The 24,846-nt window shown below is 47.2% G+C and overlaps 1 protein-coding gene across 3 annotated transcripts in view; it reads right to left on the bottom strand.

Moving 5' to 3' along the window:
- Window positions 1-24,846, bottom strand: part of zcchc7 (zinc finger, CCHC domain containing 7) — a 387,489-nt gene that overhangs the window by 145,953 nt on the left and 216,690 nt on the right. For all 3 annotated transcript variants that reach the window (XM_072516987.1, XM_072516986.1, XM_072516985.1), the window contains exon 4: window positions 24,295-24,402. In XM_072516987.1, the coding sequence (XP_072373088.1) occupies window positions 24,295-24,402 (108 nt within the window). The remainder of the gene's footprint in view (window positions 1-24,294; window positions 24,403-24,846) is intronic.

Genomic DNA, 24,846 nt, shown 5'->3' with positions numbered 1-24,846 from the left:
AGTACACCTGCATATTGAAGTCCCCCATGATCACTGTGACCTTGCCTTTCTGACATGCACTTTCTATTTCGTGGTGCATTTTGTGCCCCCGGTCCTGACCACTGTTAGGAGGCCTGTACATAACTCCCATTATGGTTTTTTTGCCTTTGTGGTTCCTCAACTCTACCCACACAGACTCCACATCATCTGACCCTATGTCATTTAGTGCTATTGATTTAATTTCATTCCTAATTAACAAGGCAACCCCGCCCCCTCTGCCCACCTCCCTGTCTTTTCGATAGGTTGTGAATCCCTGGATGTTTAAATGCCAGTCCTGAACCCCCTGCAACCATGTCTCTGTGATGCCTACCACATCATACCTGCCAGTCACAATCTGGGCCACAAGCTCATCTACCTTGTTCCATACACTGCATGCATTTAAATATAGCACCTTTAATTCTCTATTGACCTGGAAAACAGATCCAGGCGACAGAATTTGAGAATTGTGCGGCTGCCCGAAGGAGTTGAAGGACCGAAGCCGACTGAGTATTTTGCCGCGATGTTGGCAAAACTATTGGGGGAGGGAGAGGATCCCTCCCGATATGAACTGGATCGGGCTCATCGGTTGTGGAGGCCTGTACCAAAGGCGAGTGAGCCGCCAAGGGCAGTGACTCTGTGCTTCCGTAGGTACAGTGTGAAGTAGAAGGTCCTGAGCTGGGCCAAGCAGAAGCGGGTGGTGCAGTGGGCTGGAGCTGGTATACGTGTATACCAGGACTTTACGGTGGAGCTGGCAAGGAGGCGGGCTGCCTTCAACCGGGTGAAGAGGGCACTGTACATTAGCAAGGTGCGGTGCGGCATTGTATATCCAGCGAAGCTGAGGGTGACTTACAAGCTCAGGGACTTTTATTTTGGAACGGCGGAAGCAGCGGAGGAGTTTGCGAAAGCAGAAGGACTGTGGCAGAACTGACAAATTGAGGAATGGCCATGTGCCGATGTAACCTCATGACTGTATTTTCTTCTTTTTTGTATCACTGCGTGCGGGTGTAGAGACTAAAGGAGCCAATGTGGTATATATTTGGACAAGGGAAGGGACAGGACTTGCACTCGAAATGAGGGTTCTTTGGGGTGTAGGTGGATATGCGGGGTTTGTGTGCTAAAAGGGGATCTTTGGGCTTTCCTAGGGCCAGGCAAGTGGGAAAGGGACCCGGGCGGGGGCCTCCACGCTGGCCGGTTTAAGCCGGCCAGTGAACGGGAGGTGGGGGGAGGGGCTGCGGCCATCGGAGCCTGGCAGAACAGGGTCTGAGTGGTCCAGCCGGTTGGTGGGTAGATGGGATCGTTGTTATTATGGGGACTGACATATCTTGCTGATTATTGTTTCTTATTGATGGATGTAAATGTGAGAGAAAATGTGAAAAAGGAGGAGAATAAAAATGTTTTTTTTTAAAAAAAGTATCCATGGATCAAAATGATAACAGCAAAAATAAAGAAAGAGAAAATAAAAAGGGTATCAGCAGGAAGGACCCTTACCAACAACTTGCTGGTAAGTGCAGTGACGTTTGTTAAGTATGTCATATATCAAGACTTTCTAAATTGCATATGTGAGGAAGCAGATGAGTAGTGTCTCAAGAGTTTCAGGTGAGTTTAATTATTTTATAAAAAGTGCAAAGGCACTATTAATGTTAATAAATAAAGATAAAGGTAATAAACAGTTTTCAACGGGTTGGAAAGTTTAGAGGTATTCAAGAAATTATTTTGACTTTTGTTGCTTTCAAATCGTCTAATCATCTTTCCACTATTTATTACTATTTTCTTAGAATCACCTTTAAACAATAAGAAACATGCATCTGTTGAGGTTTGATATTCTATGCAAATTTACCTGTGTTTATATTCCCTTCAGGAATCCAACCCTTTGATGGTTTAACTCTTTGATGAGATATGGTTCAAGGCAAAGTATGTCCTTCCAGTGCCCCAGTCAGTCACAGTATCTATGGGTATCTCCACAGTTAATGGTGGTAGGCTATTCAATAATAGGCATCACAGCCAAATCCAATCTTGCTCTTAATCAATGTTGACGTGTACATGACATTAGCAATGGTCAGTAGAATCATTGCTAATTTACCCCTTTGTAAGCCAGGAGCGTTGATGAGAATTGGAGTGCCCTGAAAATGGTCAGGTTGAGATCAGTTACCACAGAGAGAAAACAAATCTAGCAACCTTCCATTGGGATTGTTACTCTATGGCCAGTTGACATATTGATAAGTTTCTGATTCTATTTGATGATAATCTCTATTCAAGACAATGCACTGTTCATTCAAAAAAAATACTCCATCTAATAATAATAATCATCTTTATTGTCACACGTAGGCTTACAGTGCAATGAAGTTACTGTGAAAAGCCCCTAGTCGCCACATTCTGGCGCCTGTTCGGGTACACTGAGGGAGAATTCAGAATGTTCAAATTACCTAACAGCACATCTTTCGGGACTAGTGGGAGGAAACCGGAGCACCCGGAGGAAACCCACGCAGACACAGGGAGAAAGTGCAGACACCGCACAGACAGTGACCCAGCCGGGAATCAAACCTGGAACCCGGGTGCTGTGAAGCCACAGTGCTAACCATTGTGCTAGATACCCTACCAAGACCTGGGTAAACTGCAGGAGATTGGTTGTTTGGGAAGCCCAGAGGTAAGGAGCTCGAACCTGAAGGTGTTCTGGAGGCAGACTAGGAGAGTGGTACTCTCCAATCAGTATTCAGCCTCAATCAGCACCTTCCCTTGTGCTCATGTCACTTTTAGTTTTTCTTTAAATTTCACTTCCTGAGACTTAGATCTAATTCTGCTCTACACCAAACTCCTTCAGAAGAGTGCTCCTTAACTCCGGGTTCCTGAAACAACCAATCATCTATCTGTTATCCTGTGATGCCAGTCTTTGACTTTTTTTCATTATTCTTTCACGCAACGCTCTCTCTCTCCCCGCCACCACTCTTCTCTGTTCTGGTGAGTGTGATAGTCCAACTGTGGAGCAGTCAGAGCCATGTCCACAGTAACATGGCTGGCTCAGCACGCAGGATGGCAGGAGGAAGCTAGAGAAAGCAATTGTGATATGAGTTTGACAGTTAGGGGAACAGATAATGCGTCCTGTGGCAGAAGAGCAAATCCAATGGGCATGTTGTCTCCCTGGTGCTAGGGTCAAGGATATCACATTTTATGATCCCAAGGGAACTCCCAAGGGAGCATCCAGACCCCAACAGTGGCTAGGATACTATACTGTAGGTTTCTGTCGCTAGTTCATATGCACTCAATATGTTTTTTCTCACCTCATCATAATCCCTAGTTACCTCCTCCGATAGTGATGGAAACATTTCACTAGCTCTACCTACTAACTTGTGGTACTGAACAGATTGAGGCTCTGGCTGAATGTCTTCAAATAGCTGCTTCAACTGTGTTGTTTCAACCTCTTCCTTGTCTTCAAATTAGAGTCCTCTGCTTTTAAAATATTATTACTATTTTTAAACTATCCTACTGGGAAAGAAAACTGCCTTTACTTGTGGTCTAAAAACAAAAGGGTGGCCAGATCAGACTTCACTTCCAAAAACCTGTCTCCAAAACTCGGTGTCCACAGCTTTCTCCAAAATTGCCTCTCTCCACAGCGTCTCAAAATGTCACTCTGCCTTCCTTGGTTCCACCCAGCAATGACCTCATCTCCCCAAGCTAAAAAACAAATTAACTTTTGTGGAACTGAAAGCACATTAACACCCCGGGGACGTCCCCAGGCAAAGCACTATGCATTAACCCAGAATGAAAAACACATCAATTCGTCAATTTCACCTGCTGGCTGCTAAAACCACTGATGCCCTGCAGAACTGAATTCCCGGTTTGGAAGACTAAGTGTTGACACGGGAACTGAATTGTATGCGGTTCGTGTTCCCGTTGGAGGCGCTATCTATGGAGCAACTTAGGACATGTCAATGGGTCAGCACTCTGCCCGCAAGCATCTTGCGCAATTCACATTCCCACCAGTGTCGGATTTGGAGAGGCCGGAATTGGCCCTGGAGAGCTTGACAAGCTGGAGCTGCTTTTAGCCAATCCACTCTCCACACATACTCATTCCAGACAAGAAGATGGCCCCAAGAAGAGCAGCATCATGCTGCACTGACTCGAAGCTCGATACAAGTTTGGATTTTGTGGAGGAGAGGCAGGACAGCCTCCTCCCCAGAGTGGGCAGGAGCCTCTGCCCTCGGTCATCAACCAGGCCTGGGGAGAGGTGGCCGAGGTGGTCAGTGCTATGAGCCTCAACCGGTACGCAATGTTGCAAGAAGATGAATGACCTCCTTAGGGCAGCTCGGGTGAGCCAGCACCTCTGTTTCTCTGGCCTCACTCCTGTCCCTCACATCACACCCCCACTCCCATAGAGGCCATTCAAAACCCACCTTCCTGCATCCCTCACATCCCAACCTGCACCAACTCCCAACACCTATATTGTCCTCTTTGGCCAGGTGCCTTGCACACACATACCACCAAATACAGATTCACCGTGTAACTTGCCTCCATGTGTCTCATCATGCCCCGTAGGAAAAGGCAACCTATAATAGAAGAGAGCAGGTGAAGACCAGAGGGGGCGTCCTAGACCTCAGGACTCTCACCCCCACCGAGTATAGGGCGATGGAATTATGGTAGAGGTCGGCATGCGACATCCAGTGAGGCCCTATAGCAAGTGAGTCACCCTCTCTCCGCAGAGACAATCACCTTGATAGGGAATATTGGGAAAGAGGCTCCTGTGTCACCTTCTGGCGGGTATGTCACACATGCTGCAGCACACAGGTAGAGGTAGGAACTCCCAAGGGAGCATCCATTTGGAGGGCTGTCAATCCCAAGAAACAGCTATCACCCGGATCATCATAGAATTTACAGTGCAGAAGGAGGCCATTCGGCCCATCGAGTCTGCACCGGCTCTTGGAAAGAGCACCCTACCCAAGGTTAACACCTCCACCCTATCCCCATAACCCAGTAACCCCACCCAACACTAAGGGCAATTTTGGACACTAAGGGCAATTTATTTGCCCTTAGGCACAGCGCTTCTGGAAAGCATGATTCAGTCACTGGTGGAGATGCAGACGCAGAGCCAGGATCTACAGAAGGGGCAGTCAGCAACCTTCCAGCGCCGGCAAGTGCAGCTGGAGGAGTACAACCACCTCCAGGTGCAGGAGGTCGTGCTGACAATGCGTGGCACCCAGGCCAATGGGTGCCATCTGCAGTGAAAGTCTTGGGGTCAAAATGACACAGCCACCAGTCAAGATGTCCAAGGCTTGGGGGACACTGTGCATGGGAGCCCAGTTACCGGCAGCCATGTACTGGGCCCATGTGCACATTGCTGTGGGTTCTTCAGAGCTTGGCTGGCCCAGTCCCAAAGGGTCACGGCTGAGGCCGTCGAGACCATTGGCAGGGCGCTGTCTAAGTTGGGCCAGTCACAGAGGGACATGACCCTTATTTGAAATTCCAAAGCTTATGAAATCTGCACTTTTTTTTATAGCGCCAAATCATGTTTTTAGTTAAAAAAATGGTGTCACCCAAAATCCGCTAACTATGCAACATTTCACAACTATACAGATACAGGTATTCCAAAGTTCGAAAAAGTCCGGAATCTCAGTCCCAAGCATTTCAAATAAGGAATGCTCAACATGTACTAGAAAACTGGTGCGGGAAAAATTAATAGGATTCAAAGCCGATAAATGCCCAGGGCCTGATCATCTACATCCCAGGATACTAAAGAAAGTGGCCATGGAAATAGTGGACGCGTTGGTTGTCATCTTCCAAATTCTGTTGATTCTGGACCAGTCCCGACACATTGGAGGATGGCAAATGTAACCCTGCTATTTAAAAAAAGGAAGGAGAAAGCAGAAAACTACAGACCAGCTAGCCTAACATCAGTAGTAGGGAAAATGCTTGAGTCTATTATAAAAGAAGTGGTAACAGGACACTTCAAAAATATCAAAGGGGTTAGACAAAGTCTACATGGATTTCGGAAAGGGAAATCATGTTTGACAAACCTACTAGAGTTTTTTTGAGGACATAACGAGTAGAATAGATAAGAGTGAACTAATGGATGTGGTGTATTTGGATTTTCAGAAAGTTTTTGATAAAGTCCCACATAAGAGGTTAGTATGCAAAGTTAAAGCGCATAGGATTGGGGAAAGTATATTGGCATGGACCGAGAATTGGTTAGCAGAGAGGAAACAGAGTAGGAATTAATGGCTCTTTTTGGGAGTGGCAGGCAAGGTCGAGCAAAGTCCTGCAGGGATTAGTGATTGGGCCCTAGCCATTCACAATATACATTAATGATTTGGATGGGAGGACCAAAAGTAATATTTCCAAGTCACTGACAACAAGCATACAGGTACAGCAAACAGTTAGGAAGGCAAATTATATTTTGGCCTTCATTGCAAGATGATTTGAGGATCAAAGATGTCTTACTGCAGCTGTACAGGCCCTTGGTGAGACGACACCTAGAGTATTGTGTGCAGTTTTGGTCTACCCATCTAAGAAAGGATATACTCGCCATAGAGGGAGTGCAGCAAAGGTTCATCAGACTGATTCCTAGATGGCAAGATTGTCGTATGAGGAAAGATTGAGTTAACTGGGCCTGTATTCACTGGAATTTAGAAGAATAAAGGGGATCTAATTGAAAAATATAACATTCTGACATGGCTGGACAGACTGGATGCAGGGATGTTGTTTCCTCTGGCTGGGGTTCCAGTAAGGGGTCACATTCTCAGCATACAGAATATGTCATTTAAGACTAAGATGTTGAGAAACTTCTTCACTCAGAAGATGGTGAACCTGTGGAATTTTCTACCGAAGTAGGCTGTGGAGGCCAAGACATTGAATATATTTAAGAAAAAAATTGATAGAATTTAGACTCTAAAGGTGTCAAGGGTTATGGGGAGAGCGCGAGAGTATGTTGTTGAGACAGAGGATCAGTCATGGTCATATTGAATGGCAGAGCAGGTTCGAAGGGCTGAATGGCCGACTCCGTCTATTTTTGTGTGTTCTATATCTATGTTTGGTACTCAGCATTGAAGACTGATGGGAGTGATGACACCTGTGCAGTCCAGACCTTGGAATCAATGAGCAAAGGACTGCACAGGAGTAACAGCAAAGAGTAGCAATGTAGTCACTATAGGAGATTCCATTGTTAGGGGAACAGACACATATTTCTGCAACTATCATCGTGAGTCTGGCATGGTGTGTTGCCTCCCTGGTGCAAAGGTGAAGGACATCATGGAGAGAGCTACAGAATATTCTGCAAGGGGAAAGGAGTGGGCTAGAAGTTGTGGTACACTTTGGTACCAATGACAGAGAGCAGGTGTTTTGGTCCTACAGTCAGATTTCCAAGAGTTAGGGATGAAGTTAAAACCCGGAGCCTCGAAAGTAATCTCTCGATTACTCCCAGTGCCGTACACCAGCAAGAGTAGAAGTAGGGAGGATCAATGTGTGCCTTGAGACAGGAGGCAGGGGTTCACATTCTTGGGGCATTGGAACCAGTTCATGGACAGAAGACAGCATTTCAAAAGGGCATTTTTACCTCAACAGGACTGGACTCAATGTTCTTGTGGGGAAGTTCACTACTGTAATTGGGGAACATATAAACTAAATTGTCGTGGGATGTACGCTAGTCTTTAGAAGCAGAAACAAGGAATAAGGTGCCAGACAGGAGAGGGAAGTACTACCACATTAGATAGGAGCAGATTAAGAAAGACTCTGAGGAATGCAAGGGGGGAAATTACTATATGTGTGTGTATAAAACCACCAAGTGTGAGGAATAACATTGATGAGCTACAGGCACAAATAGCCTTTTGGAATATGGTGTATTAGCAATAATGGAAATGTGGCTTTAAAATGGTGAAGATTAGGTGCTTAGTACTCAAGGATACAAAGTGTTCAAAAAAGATAGGGAAGGAAAAATGGGAGGTATGTTAGCAGTCCTGATTAGGAAAGACATTGCCGGACTTCTGGTGGCGGCTATGAAGGAGTACGTTGCACTTTTGGTGGCTCTTGAACCTTCCCCCCCGACATTTTTTCGGTTTTAAGCTGTAAAGTTGAAGGCTGAGGCAATTGGGCACCGTTTCCACTTATCTGTGTATGGAGAAAAGAACCAGAAGTGCACGAAAGGGCAGAAATAGAAAGATAGGCAAGAGCTGTGCTGAAGCTGCAGCAGGAGACAGCATGGCCGAGGACCAGACCCCTGGTGAGTCGGCCCTGCGATCAACGGAGCAGTTGATGCAGGTCATCCAGGACGGCTTTGCCAAGCAGAAACAAGACTGCCTGGACCCGATTAAAGAGTCGATTGATCGGCTGGAGCACAGATTGGACGGCCAGGATCGGGCGATCCAGAAGGTTGAGAAGGCGCTGGCCGAGCAGGAGGAGCATCAAACTGCGGTGGAGCTGAAGGTGGGGATGCTGCGGGACCAGCAGAAAAGGCTTCGGGAGAAGGTGGAGGACCTAGAGAATCGGTCCCGCCGACAGAACTTAAGAATTGGAGGGGGCCGAAGGAGCAGATACTGGGGCATACGTAGCGGGTATGTTCGAAAAGCTGCTGGGGGAAGGGACGTTCTCCCGACCCTTGGAGGTGGACAGGGTGTACAGAGCGCTTGCGAGGAAGCCGCGAATGGGGGACCCTCCAAGGGCAATGGTGGTGAGATTCCATAGGTTCCTGGACAAGGAATGTATTCTTCAGTGGGCCAAGCGAACGCAGAGCTGTAAATGGGACAACAGTATCCTGAGGGTGTACCAGGACCAGAGTGTGGAGGTGGCTAGGAAAAGGGCAGGCTTCAACCAAGTTAAGTCAATCTTCTTCAAGAAACAGGTGAAGTTTGGACTGCTGTATCCAGCTCGTCTCTGGGTCACATGAGGGCCAGCATCATTATTTTGAGTCGCCCGAAGACACGCTGGACTTCGCGAAAAGAAAAGGACTGGTGGGAGGCTGAGAACTCTAAAATTTTGATGCAACTTGTTGGCTCATATTGGTTTTTTAAAACATTTTTTATCTTCTGTTTTTGAGTTCTGTATAAGAAGGGGGGAAAAAGTTTTTTTTGTATTCGGGCTTTCTTTTTGGTGAATGTTGGCAATGCCTTTTTCTTTGATGTGCACTTTTGGGGGATGGAGACGTGCTTGTTTGGGTTTTATTGTTTTTTCTTTTCAGCTGGGTGATTGGGTGGAGATCTTTAGATGAGGGAATTTGTTTATATGAGCGGGGGGGGGGGGTGAGGGTACAATAGGTGGGAGATTTTTTGTGGCCGGGGGCGGGGGCCATCAAGCTAGCTAGGTGAGCTAGCTCAAGGAGTGCAGTGGTGGGGTGGGGTGCATATGTTTAGTTTATTGTATGGGTTAGGTTTTAGAGTGGTGTTGCTAGGAGGGGGAAGGGGGGTTGTTGTTCTGCTGATGAGGGAGGGACTTAGGTTGAGGGGCAGAGAGGAGGTCGGTGGCGGGGGCTGCTGGGGGGCGGGCCGGAGGAGGCACGCGCATGGGCTGGAGGCGGGCCCAAGAAAGGGGATGGCTGATTGGCGGAGGGGGGGCATTTTGCCCCCCAACTAGTCTGATCACCTGGAATGTTCGAGGGTTAAATGGGCCGGTTAAGATTTTGTGTGTTCGCGCACCTGAGGGGACTGAAGGCGGACGTGGTAATGCTGCAGGAGACGCACCTTAGAGTAGTGGACCAGGTTAGATTGAGGAAAGGGTGGGTCAGTCAGGTCTTCCACTCAGGGCTGAACGCAAAGGCTAGAGGGGTTGTGATCTTGGTTAACAAGCAGGTGATATTTGAGGTGGGTAGAATAGTTTTGGATGTGGGGGGTCGATATATTATGGTTAGTGGTAAGCTGGAGGGGATGACGGTAGTGCTGGTTAACGTATATGCGCCAAATTGGGATTTATAAAGAGGATGTTGGGGAAGATACCAGACCTGGACTAGCAAAAGCTGGTCATGGGAGGGGCATTTAATACAGTTATTGATCCCGGCCTGGATCGGTCATGCTCGAAAACGGGCAAGGTGCCCGCAATGGCAAAGGAACTGAAAGGGTTCATGGAGCAGATGGGGGTGGGATCCATGGAGACTTAGGCAGCCGAGGGTGAAGGAGTTCTCCTTCTACTCCCACGTGCATACGGTATACTCTCGGATCGATTTCTTTGTTCTGGGTACGGCCTTGCTGCCAGGGGTGGTGGACACGGGGTACTCGGCGATCACAATCTCGGACCATGCCCCGCACTGGGTTGACCTGCAGGTTAGTAAAGATAGCAATCAGTGCCCGCAATGGAGGTTAGATGTAGGGCTATTGGCGGTCGAAGCGGTGTGTGAGAGGTTGAGGAAATGCATACAAAATTACCTGCAGGTAAATGATATGGGGGAGGTCTCAGCAGCGGTGGTCTGGGAAGTGCTGAAGGCAGTGCTGAGAGGAGAGCTGATCTCAATCCAGGCTCACAGGGACAGGACGGACAGGGCAGAGACGGACCGACTGGTAAAAGAGATTCTACAAGTCGACAGGAGGTACGCGGAGACTCCAGAGATAGGGTTTTTAAGGGAACGGCAGAGGCTAAAGGCGGAGTTTGGCTTGTTAACCACAGAGAGGGCGGTGGAACAGCTCAGAAAGGCGAGTGGGGCGATCTACAAGCATGGTGAGGAGGTTAGCAGGATGCTTGCACAGCAGCTCAGAAAGAGGGAGGCAGCTAGAGAAATAGGGAAAGTTATTGACGGGGATGGGAACTTAGTTGGGAATTCAGCAGGGGTGAGTAAGGCGTTCAGGGACTTCTACGGCAGGCTGTACAGGTCGGAACCCCCTGCGGGGCCGGAGGGGATGAGGCACTTCCTGGAGGGGCTGACTTTCCCGAAGGTGGACGGGGAACTGGTAGAAGGGCTGGGGCCCCGATCGGGTTGGAGGAAATAGTGGAGGGCTTGAAGGCCATGCAGTCGGGTAAGGCCCCGGGAACGGATGAGTACCCAGCGGGGTGCTCCAAAAAGTTCTCTGGGATATTGGGACCGGTGCTGATGAAGGTGTTTAATGAGGCAAGGGAAAGAGGGGTTCTACCCCAGACGATGTCACAGGCCATGATTTTGCTTATCCTGAAACGGGACAAGAACCCGGAGCTATGTGGGTCTTACAGGCCAATTTCCCTGTTGAACGTAGATGCCAAACTGTTGGCCAAAATTTTGGCCTCCAGGATTGAGGATTGTGGCTAATTGAGTTTTGTCTTTCATTGCTAGAGGGGTGGAGTTCAAGACTAGGGAGGTTATGCTGCAATTGTATAAGGTGTTGGTGAGGCCACATCTGGAGTATTGTGTTCAGTCTTGGTCTCTTTACCTGAGAAAGGACATATTGGCACTGGAGGGAGTGCAGAGGAGATTCACTAGGTTGATCCCAGAGTTGAGGGGATTAGATTATGACGAGAGGTTGAGTAGACTGGGACTGTACTCATTGGAGTTTAGAAGGATGCGGGGGATCTTATTGAAACATATAAAATTATGAAGGGAATAGATAGGATAGATGCGGGCAGGTTGTTTCCACTGGTCGGGGAAAGCAGAACTAAGGGGCACAGCCTCAAAATAAGGGGAAGTAGATTTAGGACCGAGTTTAGGAGGAACTTCTTCACCCAAAGGGTTGTGAATCTCTGGAATTCCTTGCCCAGTGAAGCAGTTGAGGCTCCTTCTTTAAACGTTTTTAAGAAAAAGATAGATACCGTTCTAAAGAATAAAGGGATTCGGGGATATGGTGTATGGGCCGGAGAGTGGAGCTGAGTCCACAAAGATCAGCCATGAACTCATTGAATGGCAGAGCAGGCTCGAGGGGCCAGATGGCCTACTCCTGTTCCTAGTTCTTATCATGTACCGAACGTCATCGTGGAGGATCAGACGGGGTTCGTTAAGGGCAGGCAGCTGGTGGCCAATGTAAGAAGGCTGTTAAACGTGATCATGATGCCCCCGGAAAGTAGGGAGGTGGAGGTAGTGGTCGCGATGGATGCGGAAAAAGCTTTTGACCGGGTTGAGTGGGATTATTTATGGGAGTTCTGGGGCGGTTCAGATTTGGGAGGGGCTTTATTGATTGGGTCAGGTTGCTGTACCAGGCTCCTGTGCCAAGTGTACGGACGAACAGGATGACTTTGGACTATTTTAGACTGCACCGGGGGACGAAACAGGGATGCATCCTCTCCCCACTGCTGTTTGCGCTGGCTATAGAGGCGCTGGCAATTACTCCGAGGGCCTCAAGGGGTTGGAAGGGGCTGGTCCGGGGGTGGGGTGGGGGGTTGGAGCACAGAGTCTCATTGTATGCGGATGACCTGCTTCTGTATGTTTCAGATCCAATTGAGGGGATGGAAGAAATGATGGGAATTTTAGGGTAATTCGGCCGATTTTCAGGGTACAAGCTTAATATGGGGAAGAGCGAGATGTTTGCGCTCCAGGCGAGGGGTCAGGAGAGGCGACTGGGGGAACTGCCGTTTAGATTGGTAGCGAACAGTTTCAGGTACCTAGGTCTCCAAGTGGCGCGGGATTGGGACCGGTTACATAAATTGAACTTGGCCCGTTTGGTGGATCAGATGAAAGATGATTTCTGGAGATGGGATGCACTCCCGTTGTCTCTAGCTGGGAGAGTCCAAACGGTGAAAATGACGGTCCTCCCAAGATTCCTGTTTGTATTTCAATGTCTCCCCATCTTCATTACGCGATCCTTTTTTAAGCGGGTCAATAAAGTTATAGCGGGCTTCGTATAGGGGGTCAAGTCCCTGCGAGTGAGGAGGGTAATGCTTGAGCGGAGTCGGAGAGAGGGATGGCTGACGCTGCCGAACTTTAGCAATTATTACTAGGTGGCTAACGTAGCCATGATTAGGAAGTGGTTGGCCGGGGGGGGGGGGGGGGGGGGGGGGGGTCGGTCGGCATGGGTGTGTATGGAGGCGGCTTCTTGCAAGGGCACAAGTTTGGGGGCGCTGGTAACTGCACCTCTGCCGTTCCCGCCTGGCGGTACTCCACCAGCCCCGTGGTGGTAGCGGCCTTGAGAGTCTGGGGGCAATGGAGGAGATATGTGGGAGCAGTGGGAGCATCAGTCTGGTCCCCAATCTGCGATAATCACCTGTTCGCCCCGGGGAGAATGGACGGGGGGTTCAGAATATGGCGGAGAGCGGAGATTAAGAGGATGGGGGACTTGTTTATAGAGGGGAGCTTTCAGAGTATGAGGGCGCTGGAGGAGAAGTTTGCATTGGTGGGGGGGGGAACAAATTTTGATATCTGCAGGTGCGGGACTTTCTGCGTAGACAGGTATCAACCTTCCCACTCCTGCCGCTAAGGGGGATTCAGGACAGGTAGTTTCCAGAGGATGGATAGATGAGGGGAGCATTTCTGACATTTACAAGGAAATAATGGGATCAGAGGAGACGCAGACCAAGGAGCTGAAGCGAAAGTGGGAGGAGGAGCTGGGGGGAGAGATAGAGGAGGGCCTCTGGGCAGACGCATTGAGTAGAATCAACGCGACTGGAACATGTGCCAGACTCAGCCTGATTCAATTCAAGGTCGTTCACCGGGCCCACATGACAGTGGTCTGGATGAGCAGATTCTTTGGGGTGGAAGACAGGTGCGCAAAATGTGCAGGAGGACCAGCGAACCAGGTCCACATGCTCTGGGCATGTCCAAAGCGGAGGGTGTTTTGGCAGGGGTTTGCTGATGTCATGTCCAAGGTATTAAAAGCAAGGCTGGCATAGAGTCCAGAGGTGGCGATATTCGGGGTGTCGCAGGATCCGGGAATCCTGGAGGAGAAAGAGGCAGATGTTCTGGCCTTTGCTTCCCTGGCAGCCCCGAGGCGGATAATACTAGCATGGATGGACCCAAGGCCCCCGAAGTCGGTGAACTGGCTATCGGACATGGCTAGCTTTCTCTGTTTGGAGAAAATTAAGTTCGCCTTGAGAGAGTCACTGTTAGGGTTCACCTGGAGGTGGCAAACGTTCATCGACTTCTTCGCGGAGAATTAATCATGGGGGGGGTTAGGGTAGCATAGATTAGGGGGTTAATTAATGGTGGGATCTGTTGGGGAGGAAGGTGGTATTTACACTATGTTTATATTTTCATGTACATTGTTTATATTGCTGCTGTTACAATGCCAAAAAAAATACTTCAATAAAATGTTTATTAAAAAAAAGGGAAAGACATTGCAGTGTCAGAAAGAGAGGATGCCCTTGAGGGGCCAAGGGCAGAATCCATTTGTTTAAAGTTCAGAAGCAAGAAAGGTATCATGCTACTGGGGGTATTCTACAGGCCCCCAACTAGTGAGATTGAGGAGCAAAATAAGAAGTAAGATATCAGAGATGTAAAATAATAATAATCTTTTATTAGTGTCACAAGTAGGCTTACATTAACATTGCAACAAAGTTACTGTGAAAATCCCCTACTCGCCACACTCTCGCTCCTGTTCGGGTACACTGAGGGAGAATTCAGAACTTTAAAGTGGTGGTATTGGAGCACTTCAATTATCCAAATAATATGTCAGAGTTAAAAAAAAACCACAGAATCTTTATAGTGCAGAAGGAGGCCACTCGGCCCATTGAGTTTGCACCGACCCACTGAAAGAGCACTCTACCTCGGCCCAGTTCCCCCACTCTATTATAGCATGGCCAATCTACCTAACCTACACATCTTTGGACTGGGAGAGGAAATCGGAGCACCAACAAACAAACTGAACAATGGCTAATCTTTATGGAGGTGACCATTCAGGTACAAGTTTTGTACATTCCAACAAAAGCGAAAGGGAGGAGCAACAAAGCCAGGGCTCGTTTGATGATGAGGGAGATAGAGAATATGCTAAAGCAAAAAAAGTGCAATGTGCATGTCAGATGAATTCTACAACTGAGAACCAAGCCAAATACATAATAAGTTGAAAGAAGAATTGAAGAGGAAAACAACACTGACAAAGAAAGAATATAAAAGTAGAACAGTAGCTACCATAAAAGGGAACTCAAAAATCTTCTACCAGCAAACAAATAGTAGGCAATAGTAAGAGGCAAGGTATTTCCTAGTCGGGACAAAGAGGGTGGAATGTACTTGGGAGCACAGGGCAAGACCAGAGACTTAAGTAGTACCTTGTATTAGTGTATACTAAGGAAGAGAATGCTGCCAAAATATTGATAGAAGCGGAGATGGTAGAGGTAATGGATAGGGTGAAAAAGTATAGGCAGGATGTACTGACCACGCTTAGAGTGGTCCAGATCACTTGCATTCCAGATTGTTAAAGGAAGTGGGGTAGAGATAGAAGGGCTTGTCACAATTTTTGATTTTTCTCTAGGTATGGGGGAGATATCCCAGGATTGAAGAATGGTAAATGTGACATTATATAACAGAGGGTGTAAGGGCATTCCTATTAACTACAATCTGGTCAGTTCAACATCAGTGCTGGGTAAGGTTTTAGAAACAGTAATCAAGCAAGGTGCTTGGAGAGAATTGAGTTAATCAAGGAAAGTCAGCAAAGATTTGTAAAAGGCAGGTTGTGCTTGACAAAACTAATTGAATTTTTTTTTCTCTCTCGGTTTTTTGGGTGTACGATGTTTTGGGGGGGTTTGGGTTTTTGGAGGGAGGAATGTTTTGGGGGGTTTGGGTTGTTTTGGTGGGGGGGGGGTTTGGGGGGTTTGGGTTTTTTGGGTGTACAGATGTTTTGGGGGGTTTTTTTTTGGGGGGGGAGGGATATTTTGGCGGGTTTGGGTTTTTGGGGGGGATGTTTTGGCGGGTTTGGGTTTTTTGGGTGTACGGATGTTTTGGGGGGTTTGGGTTTTTGGAGGGAGGAATGTTTTGGCGGGTTTGCGTTTTTGGAGGGAGGAATGTTTTGGCGGGTTTGGGTTTTTTTTTGGGGGGGAGGGATGTTTTGGGGGGGTTGGGATTTTTTGGGGGAGGGATGTTTTTGGGGGGTTGGCTTTTTGCGGGGAGGGATGTTTTGGCGGGTTTGGGTTTTTGGGGTGGACGGATATTTTGGGGGGTTTGGGTTTTTTGGGTGGGCGAATGTTTTGGGGGGTTTGGGATTTTGGGGGGAGGGATGTTTTGGCAGGTTTGGGTTTTTTGGGAGGGATATTTTGGCGGGTTTGTGTTTTTTGGGGGAGGGATGTTTTTGGGGGGAGGAATGTTTTGGCGGGTTTGGGTTTTGTTGGAAGGAGGGATGTTTTTGGGATTTGGGTTTTTTGGGGGATGTTTATGGGGAGTTGGTTTTTGGGGGGGGTGTTTTGGGAGGTTTGGGTTTATTGGGGGAGGGATGTTTTGGGGGGTTTGGGTTATTTTGGGGGGGATGTTTTGGGAGGTTTGGGTTTTTTGGGGGGGGTGATGTTTTGGAGGGTTTGGGTTTTTCTTTGGTGGGAGGGATGTTTTGGGGGGTTTGGTTTTTTTTCTTTGGGGGTGATGTTTTGGGAGGTTTGGGTTTTTTGAGGGGAGGGACATTTTGGGGAGTTGGGTTTTTGGGGGGATGTTTTGGGAGGTTTGGGTTTTTTGGGGGTGATGTTTTAGGGGGTTTGGGTTTTTTCTTTGGGGAGAGGGATGTTTTGGGAGGTTTGGGTTTTTCTGGGGGGAGAATTGTTTTGTGGGATTTGGGTTTTATCTTTGGGGGAGGAGTGTTTTGGGAGAAGGGGTGTTTTGGGAGGTTTGGGTTTGTTTTTTTTTGGGGGGGGGGAAGAGGGCTGTCTTGGGGGTTTGGGTTTTTCTTTTTTGGGGGGGGGGGTGTTTTGGGAGGTTTGGGTTTGGGGGGGGGGGGGGGTGGGGATACCAGATTCCCGCTCCACTCTCGTTGTCCCGGGTAGCGGCCCACTCTCGTTGTCCCGAGTAGCGGCCCACTCTCGTTGTCCCGCATAGCGGCCCAAATTGAATTTTTTGATGAAGTAACAGTGATTGTTGATGAAAGGAATGCAATGGTTGTTCTATATATGGATTTTAAGAAAGCATCTGGTTGTTTTCAGATTGGAGGATGATGGTGGATAGTGGTGTTCCCAAAGGGTCAGTGCTGCGATCACTGCTATTTTCTGATGGATATAAATGGTGTGGATGTTGGAGTAAAGAGTAAAATTTCACAATTTGCCCAAGCTATCAAACGTGGGGGTATGGTTGACGATGAAGTTCATACCAATCCACTGCAACTGGACTTAGACAAACTAGCAGAATGGGTAGACATATGGCAGATGGAATTTAATACAGAGAAGGAAAGAGAAAATGAGCATTGACAAAGAGTCATCGGGCTCGAAACGCTAGCTCTTTTCTCTCCCTACAGATGCTGCCAGACCTCCTGAGATTTTCCAGCATTTTTCTTTTGTTTCAGATTCCAGCATCTGCAGTAATTTGCTTTTATATTTTAATACAGAGAAGAATTTTGGAGGAAGAGATAGAGAGAGGCAAGATAGATTTAATGACACAGTTCTAAAGACTGTGCAGTAGCAGAGAGGTTTGCGGGTTCATATGCATAGTTCTTTGAACACGGTAGGGCACATTGAGAAAATAATTTGCAAAGTATATGGGTTTGAGCGCTTCATAAGTACAGATATTGAGTACAAACGTGAGAAAATGATGCTGAACTTTATAAAGCTCTAGTTAGACCATGAGAGTGCTGCATCCAGTTCGGGGCACCGCACTTTAGAAAGGATGCAAGAGTCTCAAGAGGGCGCAGAGGAGATTTGACGAATGGCTTCAGGTATAAGGAATTTTAGCTACCAGGTTAGTTGGAGAAAGTGGGACTGTTCTCCCTGGAACAAAGGAGATTAAGGTGAGAGAAAAGCAAATGACTGTAGATGTTGGAATCTGAAACGGAAATCGAAAATACTGGAAAATCTCAGCAGATTGTTAGCATCTGTAGAGAAAGAATAGGTCTAACATTTCGAGTCTGGATGACTCCTCATCAGAGTTGCCGCTTCTTTAGAGATTAAGAGGAGATTTGGTAGAGGTGTATAAGATTATGGCAGGTTTAGATAAGGTAAACAAAGAAAAGCCATTAGCAGATCATACAAAGATTAGCGAGACTAGCAATTTCCCCAGACTCCTTCGACAGCACCTTCCAAACCTGCAGACTCTCCAACCTAGAGGGAGAAGGGCAGCAGATGCATGAGGACATCACCTGCAACCTCCTCTCAGAGCCACCCACCATCCTGGCTGGAAATATGTCACTGTTCCTTCACGGTCATTGGGTTAAAATCCTGGAACTCCCTCTCTAACAGCACTGTGGGTGTACCTTCACCACGTGGACTGCAGTGGTTCAAGGCAGCAGCTCACCGTCACCTTCTCAAGGGCAATTAGGGATGACTATAAATGTTGGCCTAGCCAGCGACATCTACATCCCAAGAATGAATGAAACAAAACACTGAATTTTTTGTGAGGGAAGGGGTGCAGTTCCTGGGAGATGCAAGATACCCAAATAAAAGTAAAACACAATTGGAGCTTTCAAAAAAGAATGAGATAAGCACCTGAAAATTTAAAAAAAGTACAAGGATGCAGGGAAAGGATGGGGGAGTGGGACTAATTGAGTTGTTATTACAAAAAGCAGGCATGGACGGAATGGGCCAAATGGCCTCTTTCTGCACTATAACCATTCTATGATTCAGTCAGTCTGCTAGTTATGGGGAATCATTTAGAGACCATATTCGGAGACAAAATTTATTGTCACTTGGAAGAACAGGTTAATAAATGATGGTCAATGTGAATTTGTTAAAGGCAAATAAAATCTGATCAACCATCTGTTACTCTATTGAAGAACCTAGCTCAGTTTGTCAAAGTAGTGATGATGTCATGCATAAAGTGCCGCATATCAGCCATGTGAGTGAAATTGAAGTCTGTGGGCAATATGACACAAAATTGATTGAGTCAGAAAACAGTAAGTATTGGTGAAATAAAAACAGAAAATGCTGGAAAAAGCGCAGCAGATTAGGCAGCATTTGTGTAGAGAGAAACATAGTTAACATTTCAGGTCTGTAACCTTCTGTATTTCAGATTTCCAGCATCCACAGTATTCTGCTTTTCAGGTTTTGGTGAATGATTGTTTATCAGGCTGGGGGGATGCATATTTTGGTGTCTCAGGGTGGTCGGTAGAATTACGCCTCTTTTCAATATATAACTTTTCAATATATATTAATGACCTGTACTGGGCTATAACAGACAAGAAAGCTTGCAAATGATACAAAACTTAGATACATAGGTCACGATCTTGAGTTCGCACTCACTGACTGCGGGATCGGCATCGAGGGCGGAAAATCATGAGAATCGGAAAGCACAATTATCATATCATAGAATCCCTACAGTGGTGGAGGCCATTCGGCCCATCATGTCTGTACGACCCTCCAAAAGAACACTCTACCCAGGTCCACTGTCCTGCCAACCCCACCCTATCCCAGTAACCCCGTAATCTAACCTGCACATTCCTGGAGACTAAGGGGCAAGTTAGCATGGCCAATCCGCCTAACCTGCACAACTTTGGACTGTGTGAGGAAACCGGAGCACCCGGAGGAAACCCACGCAGACACGGAGAGAACGTGCTAACTCCACACAGACAGTCATCCAAGGTCGGAATTGAACCTGTGATCCTGGCTCTGTCAGGCAGCAGTGCTAACCGCTGGGCAACCATGCCACCCTGCTTTCGGCGGAGACATCGCGTTTCCTGATTTTCCCCGCCCCTTGCCAGTGGTGTCACGAGATTCATGTCCACAAAGAGCGTGAAACCCATTTTAATAAATTTTAATGTTATTTGCGGCCCCCCCCCCGCCAAACGATCCTCACTAAATATTCATACCTTGCCGGCGTGACAAGACGTCGGTGAGGTTTACAACAGGTTTGACAAGGCATGAGGTTGTCGAGGATATCCCTTTCTGTTGGGCTGCAGCGATGATCAAGGTGCCCTTTAAAGATAACACCCCAATCTCTTTGGAGCCGGTTCCTGGCTCAATGAAGTCCTGACCTGTCTGAATGACGGCGCAAACCACAGCCACTCATTATCTTTGGCAAAAAGGCTCAGGATTTTGTGAGAAGAGTGGTCTGTGCAACTGAACATAGAACATACATACAGTACAGGAGGCCATTCGGCCAATCGAGTCTGCACCGACCCACTTAAGCCCTCACTTCCCCCTATCCCCGTAACCCAATAACCCCTCCTAACCTTTTTGGTCACTAAGGGCAATTTATCATGGCCAATCCACTTAACCTGCACGTCTTTGGACTGTGGGAGGAAACCGGAGCACCCGGAGGAAACCCACGCAGACACGGGGAGAACGTGCAGACTCCGTGCAGACAGTGACCCAACAGGGAATCAGCTGGAACCCTGGCGCTGTGAAGCCACAGTGCTATTCACTTGTGCTATCGTGCTGTCCAGTGAGTTTGAGTCAAATCCTGAATTCAATAATAACATTCAAAAAGGAATTGGATCTATGCTTAAAAAGGAAAGATTTACAAGGCTGTGAATAAAGAACAGAGGAGTGGGACAAATCGGCTAGCTATTTCAAAGCTATGCACAGGCACAAGTCATAATGGGCTGAAAAGCATCCTTCTGTGCTGTAGAATTCTGTGGGCTGAATTACAGGGGTCACCTGGTCGGAAAACAGGCGATGGACCCATAAATTAGAGTACCATGCTATCGGGAGTGTACCTAACGCCTCCTCACCCACCTGTGATTTTACAAGCTTCAGGGAAGGCATTAGGTGGGTCTCTCCCAATGGAAGCCCTTAATTGGACAATTTTTTTTTTTTTTTTTTTTTTAATATGTTTTATTGAAATTTTTTTCCCAAACAACAATTTTTCCCCTCTTACAAAGCAAACGCAACAATAACAATACAGAAATTTTTAACAATACACAAGTAACAAAACCCCTTTATCTTTGACCTAAACTAAACTAAACGCCCCCCCCCCCCCCTCCCTTCCCCCTGGGTTGCTGCTGCTGGTCATCTGTCTTCCCTCTAACGTTCCCCTAGGTAGTCGAGAAATGGCTGCCACCGCCTGGTGAACCCTTGAGCCAATCCTCTCAGGGCAAACTTTATCTGCTCCAGTTTAATGAAACCCGCCATATCATTTACCCAGGCGTCCAGTCCGGGGGGGTTTCGCCTCCTTCCACATGAGTAGGATCCTGCGCCGGGCTACTAGGGACGCAAAGGCCACAACGTCGGCCTCTTTCGCCTCCTGCACTCCCGGCTCTTCCGCAACTCCAAATAGAGCTAACCCCAAGCCTGGTTTGACCCGGGCCTTCACCACCCGCGAAATCACTCCCGTCACTCCCTTCCAATACCCTTCCAGTGCCGGGCACGCCCAAAACACATGTGCGTGGTTTGCCGGGCTCCCGCCACACCTCCCACATTTGTCCTCCACTCCAAAGAACCTGCTCAATCTTGCTCCCGTTATGTGTGCTCTATGTAGCACCTTAAATTGAATCAGGGTAAGCCTGGCGCATGAGGAAGAGGAATTTACCCTGCTTAGGGCATCAGCCCACATACCCTCCTCTATCTCCTCCCCTAGTTCTTCTTCCCACTTTCCTTTTAGTTCGCCCACCGACTCCTCCCCCTCTTCCCTCATCTCTCGGTAAATCTCTGACACCTTGCCCTCTCCGACCCACACCCCTGAAAGCACCCTGTCCTGTATCCCCTGTGTCGGGAGCAACGGAAATTCCCTCACCTGTTGTCTAGTAAACGCCCTCACCTGCATATATCTCAAGAAATTTCCCCGGGGCAACTTATACTTTTCCTCCAATGCTCCCAAGCTCGCAAAAGTCCCATCTATAAATAAATCTCCCACCCTCCTAATTCCCAACTGGTACCAGCTCTGAAATCCTCCATCCATTCTTCCTGGGGCGAACCTATGGTTGTTCCTGATTGGGGACCCCACCAGGGCTCCCTGCACCCCTCTCTGTCGCCTCCACTGTCCCCAGATATTCAATGTTGCCGCCACCACCGGGTTCGTGGTAAACTTTTTAGGTGAGATCGGTAGCGGCGCCGTCACCAGCGCCTCTAAACTCGTCCCTTTACAGGACTTTCTCTCCAGTCTTTTCCACGCCGCTCCCTCGCCCTCCATCATTCATTTACATATCATTGCCACATTGGCGGCCCAATAATAATCGCCCAAGTTCGGTAGTGCCAATCCTCCTCTGTCCCTACTACGCTGAAGGAACCCCCTCCTTACTCTCGGAACTTTCCCTGCCCACACGAAGCTCGTGATGCTCCTCTCTATTTTATTAATTTAATTGGACAATTAATCCCAATTAAGGGATCATCCTGCCACCTGGATTAAACCAGCAGTCGGAGAGGTCCACACCAAGCAGCCAGCCAGGGAGGTTTCCTGCACATGATAGGTAGGAGGGGCTTCTCGTTAACTGTCCATCAGAAGGCTCACAAGGTGAAATGTCCCAGGTGACCCTCCCCCCATGGCCTCAAACCCGGGCACAGCCTTCTCCCCCCCCCCCCCCCCCCCCCCCCTGTAACCTCCCTCCCTGGCCCCCAACATGTACATTTCCAACTATCGCAGGCAGCCCTCTCGTTACCAGAGTGCAGTAGCAACAATGGTGACTGCTCTTGCTGACGCTACCAGTACTGGAGAGAGCTGTCGGCCTCTGGTTGGACAGGACTTCCTGACTGAGGTGCAGAAATTCTACCGCCAACTTATCAATGGCTATTTGGCTGTTAAGTGGCTCCTGGGCAGCTGGTGTTGCCCTCAGCAAGCTCCCTCCCACCCCTGACTTCTTACGTTCATGGCCTGGACTCAGAAACCCATTGTAAACTGATCAAATCTGATGATATAAAACTAGAAGAGGCAGCTCGGGAATTACAGAAGGGGCTGGATAAAATGTACACACAGGTAATCTACAGATAAGCATAAAATACTGCTCACAAAGTAAAAATGGGCAACAAAAATGCTCCACTAATGGTGATAAAATTGCTATGGTTGAAGTTGAATAGCAGCAATCAACAGACGCAACAGAATGTTGAACTATATTGCCAAAATGTAGTACACAAGACAGAAGAGGTTATGATAAACTGCATAGTACTCTGGTCAGACTGCATCTTGAATCGTGTGTTCAGTTTTGGTCACTTAAAGGCACAAATGGAGATATTGAAGCATTGGATGCAACTAATAAGAGACAAAAGGATTTATATAGCAGCTTTCATCATCTCACAGCTGTAATATATTTAAAAAGCAGCCAATTTGTGCACAGCAAGATTTCAAAAGCAGCAACGAGTTAAATGACCAGTTAACCTGTTTTAGTGATGTTGATGAGGGCTCTGGCAGAATTTCTAGACTCTTCTTGGAATGGTGCCATGGGAATCTTTCATGTCTAACTGAAGCATCATTTTATCATCACATTCAAAGAATGCACTTCTGATAGAACAGCCTCCCTCAGACCTGCGCTGAACTGTCAGCCTAGATTACAGTCTCAGGTCTCTGGAGTAGTATTTAAACCCACAAGCTTTTGAGTTGGGTCAAGAGAGCTACCACTGAGTTAAAGCGGAGCAGAAATTATGGATTTGATCTCAGGAAAAGTTCATCTTCACACAAAGTGCAATCTGCTTATAAAATGAACTATTTGATAAAGTAATGGAGGCAAAACCCTAGAATCACGTAAAACAGTTAGCTGCTACAGTGTGGGTAGCCACACAATTATTTTAGATGTATGAGGTAAAATAGGCTAAATGACCGTCTTCATATTTACTGAACTGATTTTGAATAGTAAGGGAAGTTGAAAAATGAGAGGAGATTTTCCCAAGTAAAGAAAATATCACAAAATTGGGCAGATCCTATTACCAGCCTGCACTCTGACCTATCCAACAATCCAAAACTGATATGCTCAGTGTGGCTGACCACAGACCCAGGAGGATCTCGCTTATGAAGCCGGACATTCCCTACAAAAGAGCAATGCTTTATTACCAAACATTGTAGATTGGCATGTTTATATTTATGGCCTGCCTTATATAAATAGAAAGACAGGATCTCCCTCAGCACACCAGTAAGGGATCAGACTAACAGTCAGAACCACAAAAGTCATATACCTTACTGGAGAGCAATGTTTCTTCTAAGCTACATGGGTGCACAGCTGTGCAGCAATCCGGAATGTATCGCGCAGTGCAATAAACAGGCCGTGCACAACCAACCTGCCCGTTAAAATGCATGTGTGCATGGCTGCACAGCAATCTTAAAGGAACCACACAGTTTAACAACAAGTTGCATACAACAAAGAAAAATTAGAGGGAACAGAACAAGCAGATTATTATCAACCACAATATGGTATTTGTGTTATTAGAAATAATGAATAAAAGATCATGGAAAAATGTCATATAAAGGACATACTGTTTCAAACTTCAGGATATTACCTTCGGAGCTGGGCAGAATTTAGATATGTGTCCCAGTTTGCCACAGTTCCTGCAATCTATGATTGCTTCATTTGGTGCATAGTAGCGACTGCGCCGCTTCCGAAATGGCTGAAGAGAATCAAACAACGATTGTTAATATTACATGTAAAAATACATTGTGTTAACATGTAATTTCATTACACGATTACACTTGGGGAACCTTTATATTTTTTCCCTTTTCTCCCTGAAATTCTTATTCTCACAAGGCTGTGGTCCCAAATTGCCTATTCTTTACCCTTGAGCTTAGACAGTGAGTATCCGTCGACTATTTAGTCTTCAGCTTAGATAGTGAGTGTCAGTCGGCTATTTAACCATGAGTATCACCACAGTGAAAACAAATTCAGCTCTTGCCTAACAATAATAGGTCAGCACTATACAGAAACACCACTGTTTCAGAATCAGCAACATGAACTCGGAATGATGTATCCCCATCCTATTCGAAGGTTAACAATAATGCTCCAAATGCGGTCCTGACCAAGATCAATTAACTCACAACTGATTGTGAATTTAACC

This window comes from Scyliorhinus torazame, chromosome 9 (genome assembly GCF_047496885.1).
Source record: "Scyliorhinus torazame isolate Kashiwa2021f chromosome 9, sScyTor2.1, whole genome shotgun sequence".
Lineage (NCBI taxonomy): Eukaryota > Metazoa > Chordata > Chondrichthyes > Carcharhiniformes > Scyliorhinidae > Scyliorhinus > Scyliorhinus torazame.
The sequence above is the reverse complement of the archived record's forward strand: the minus strand, read 5'-3'. Positions and strand labels throughout refer to the sequence as shown.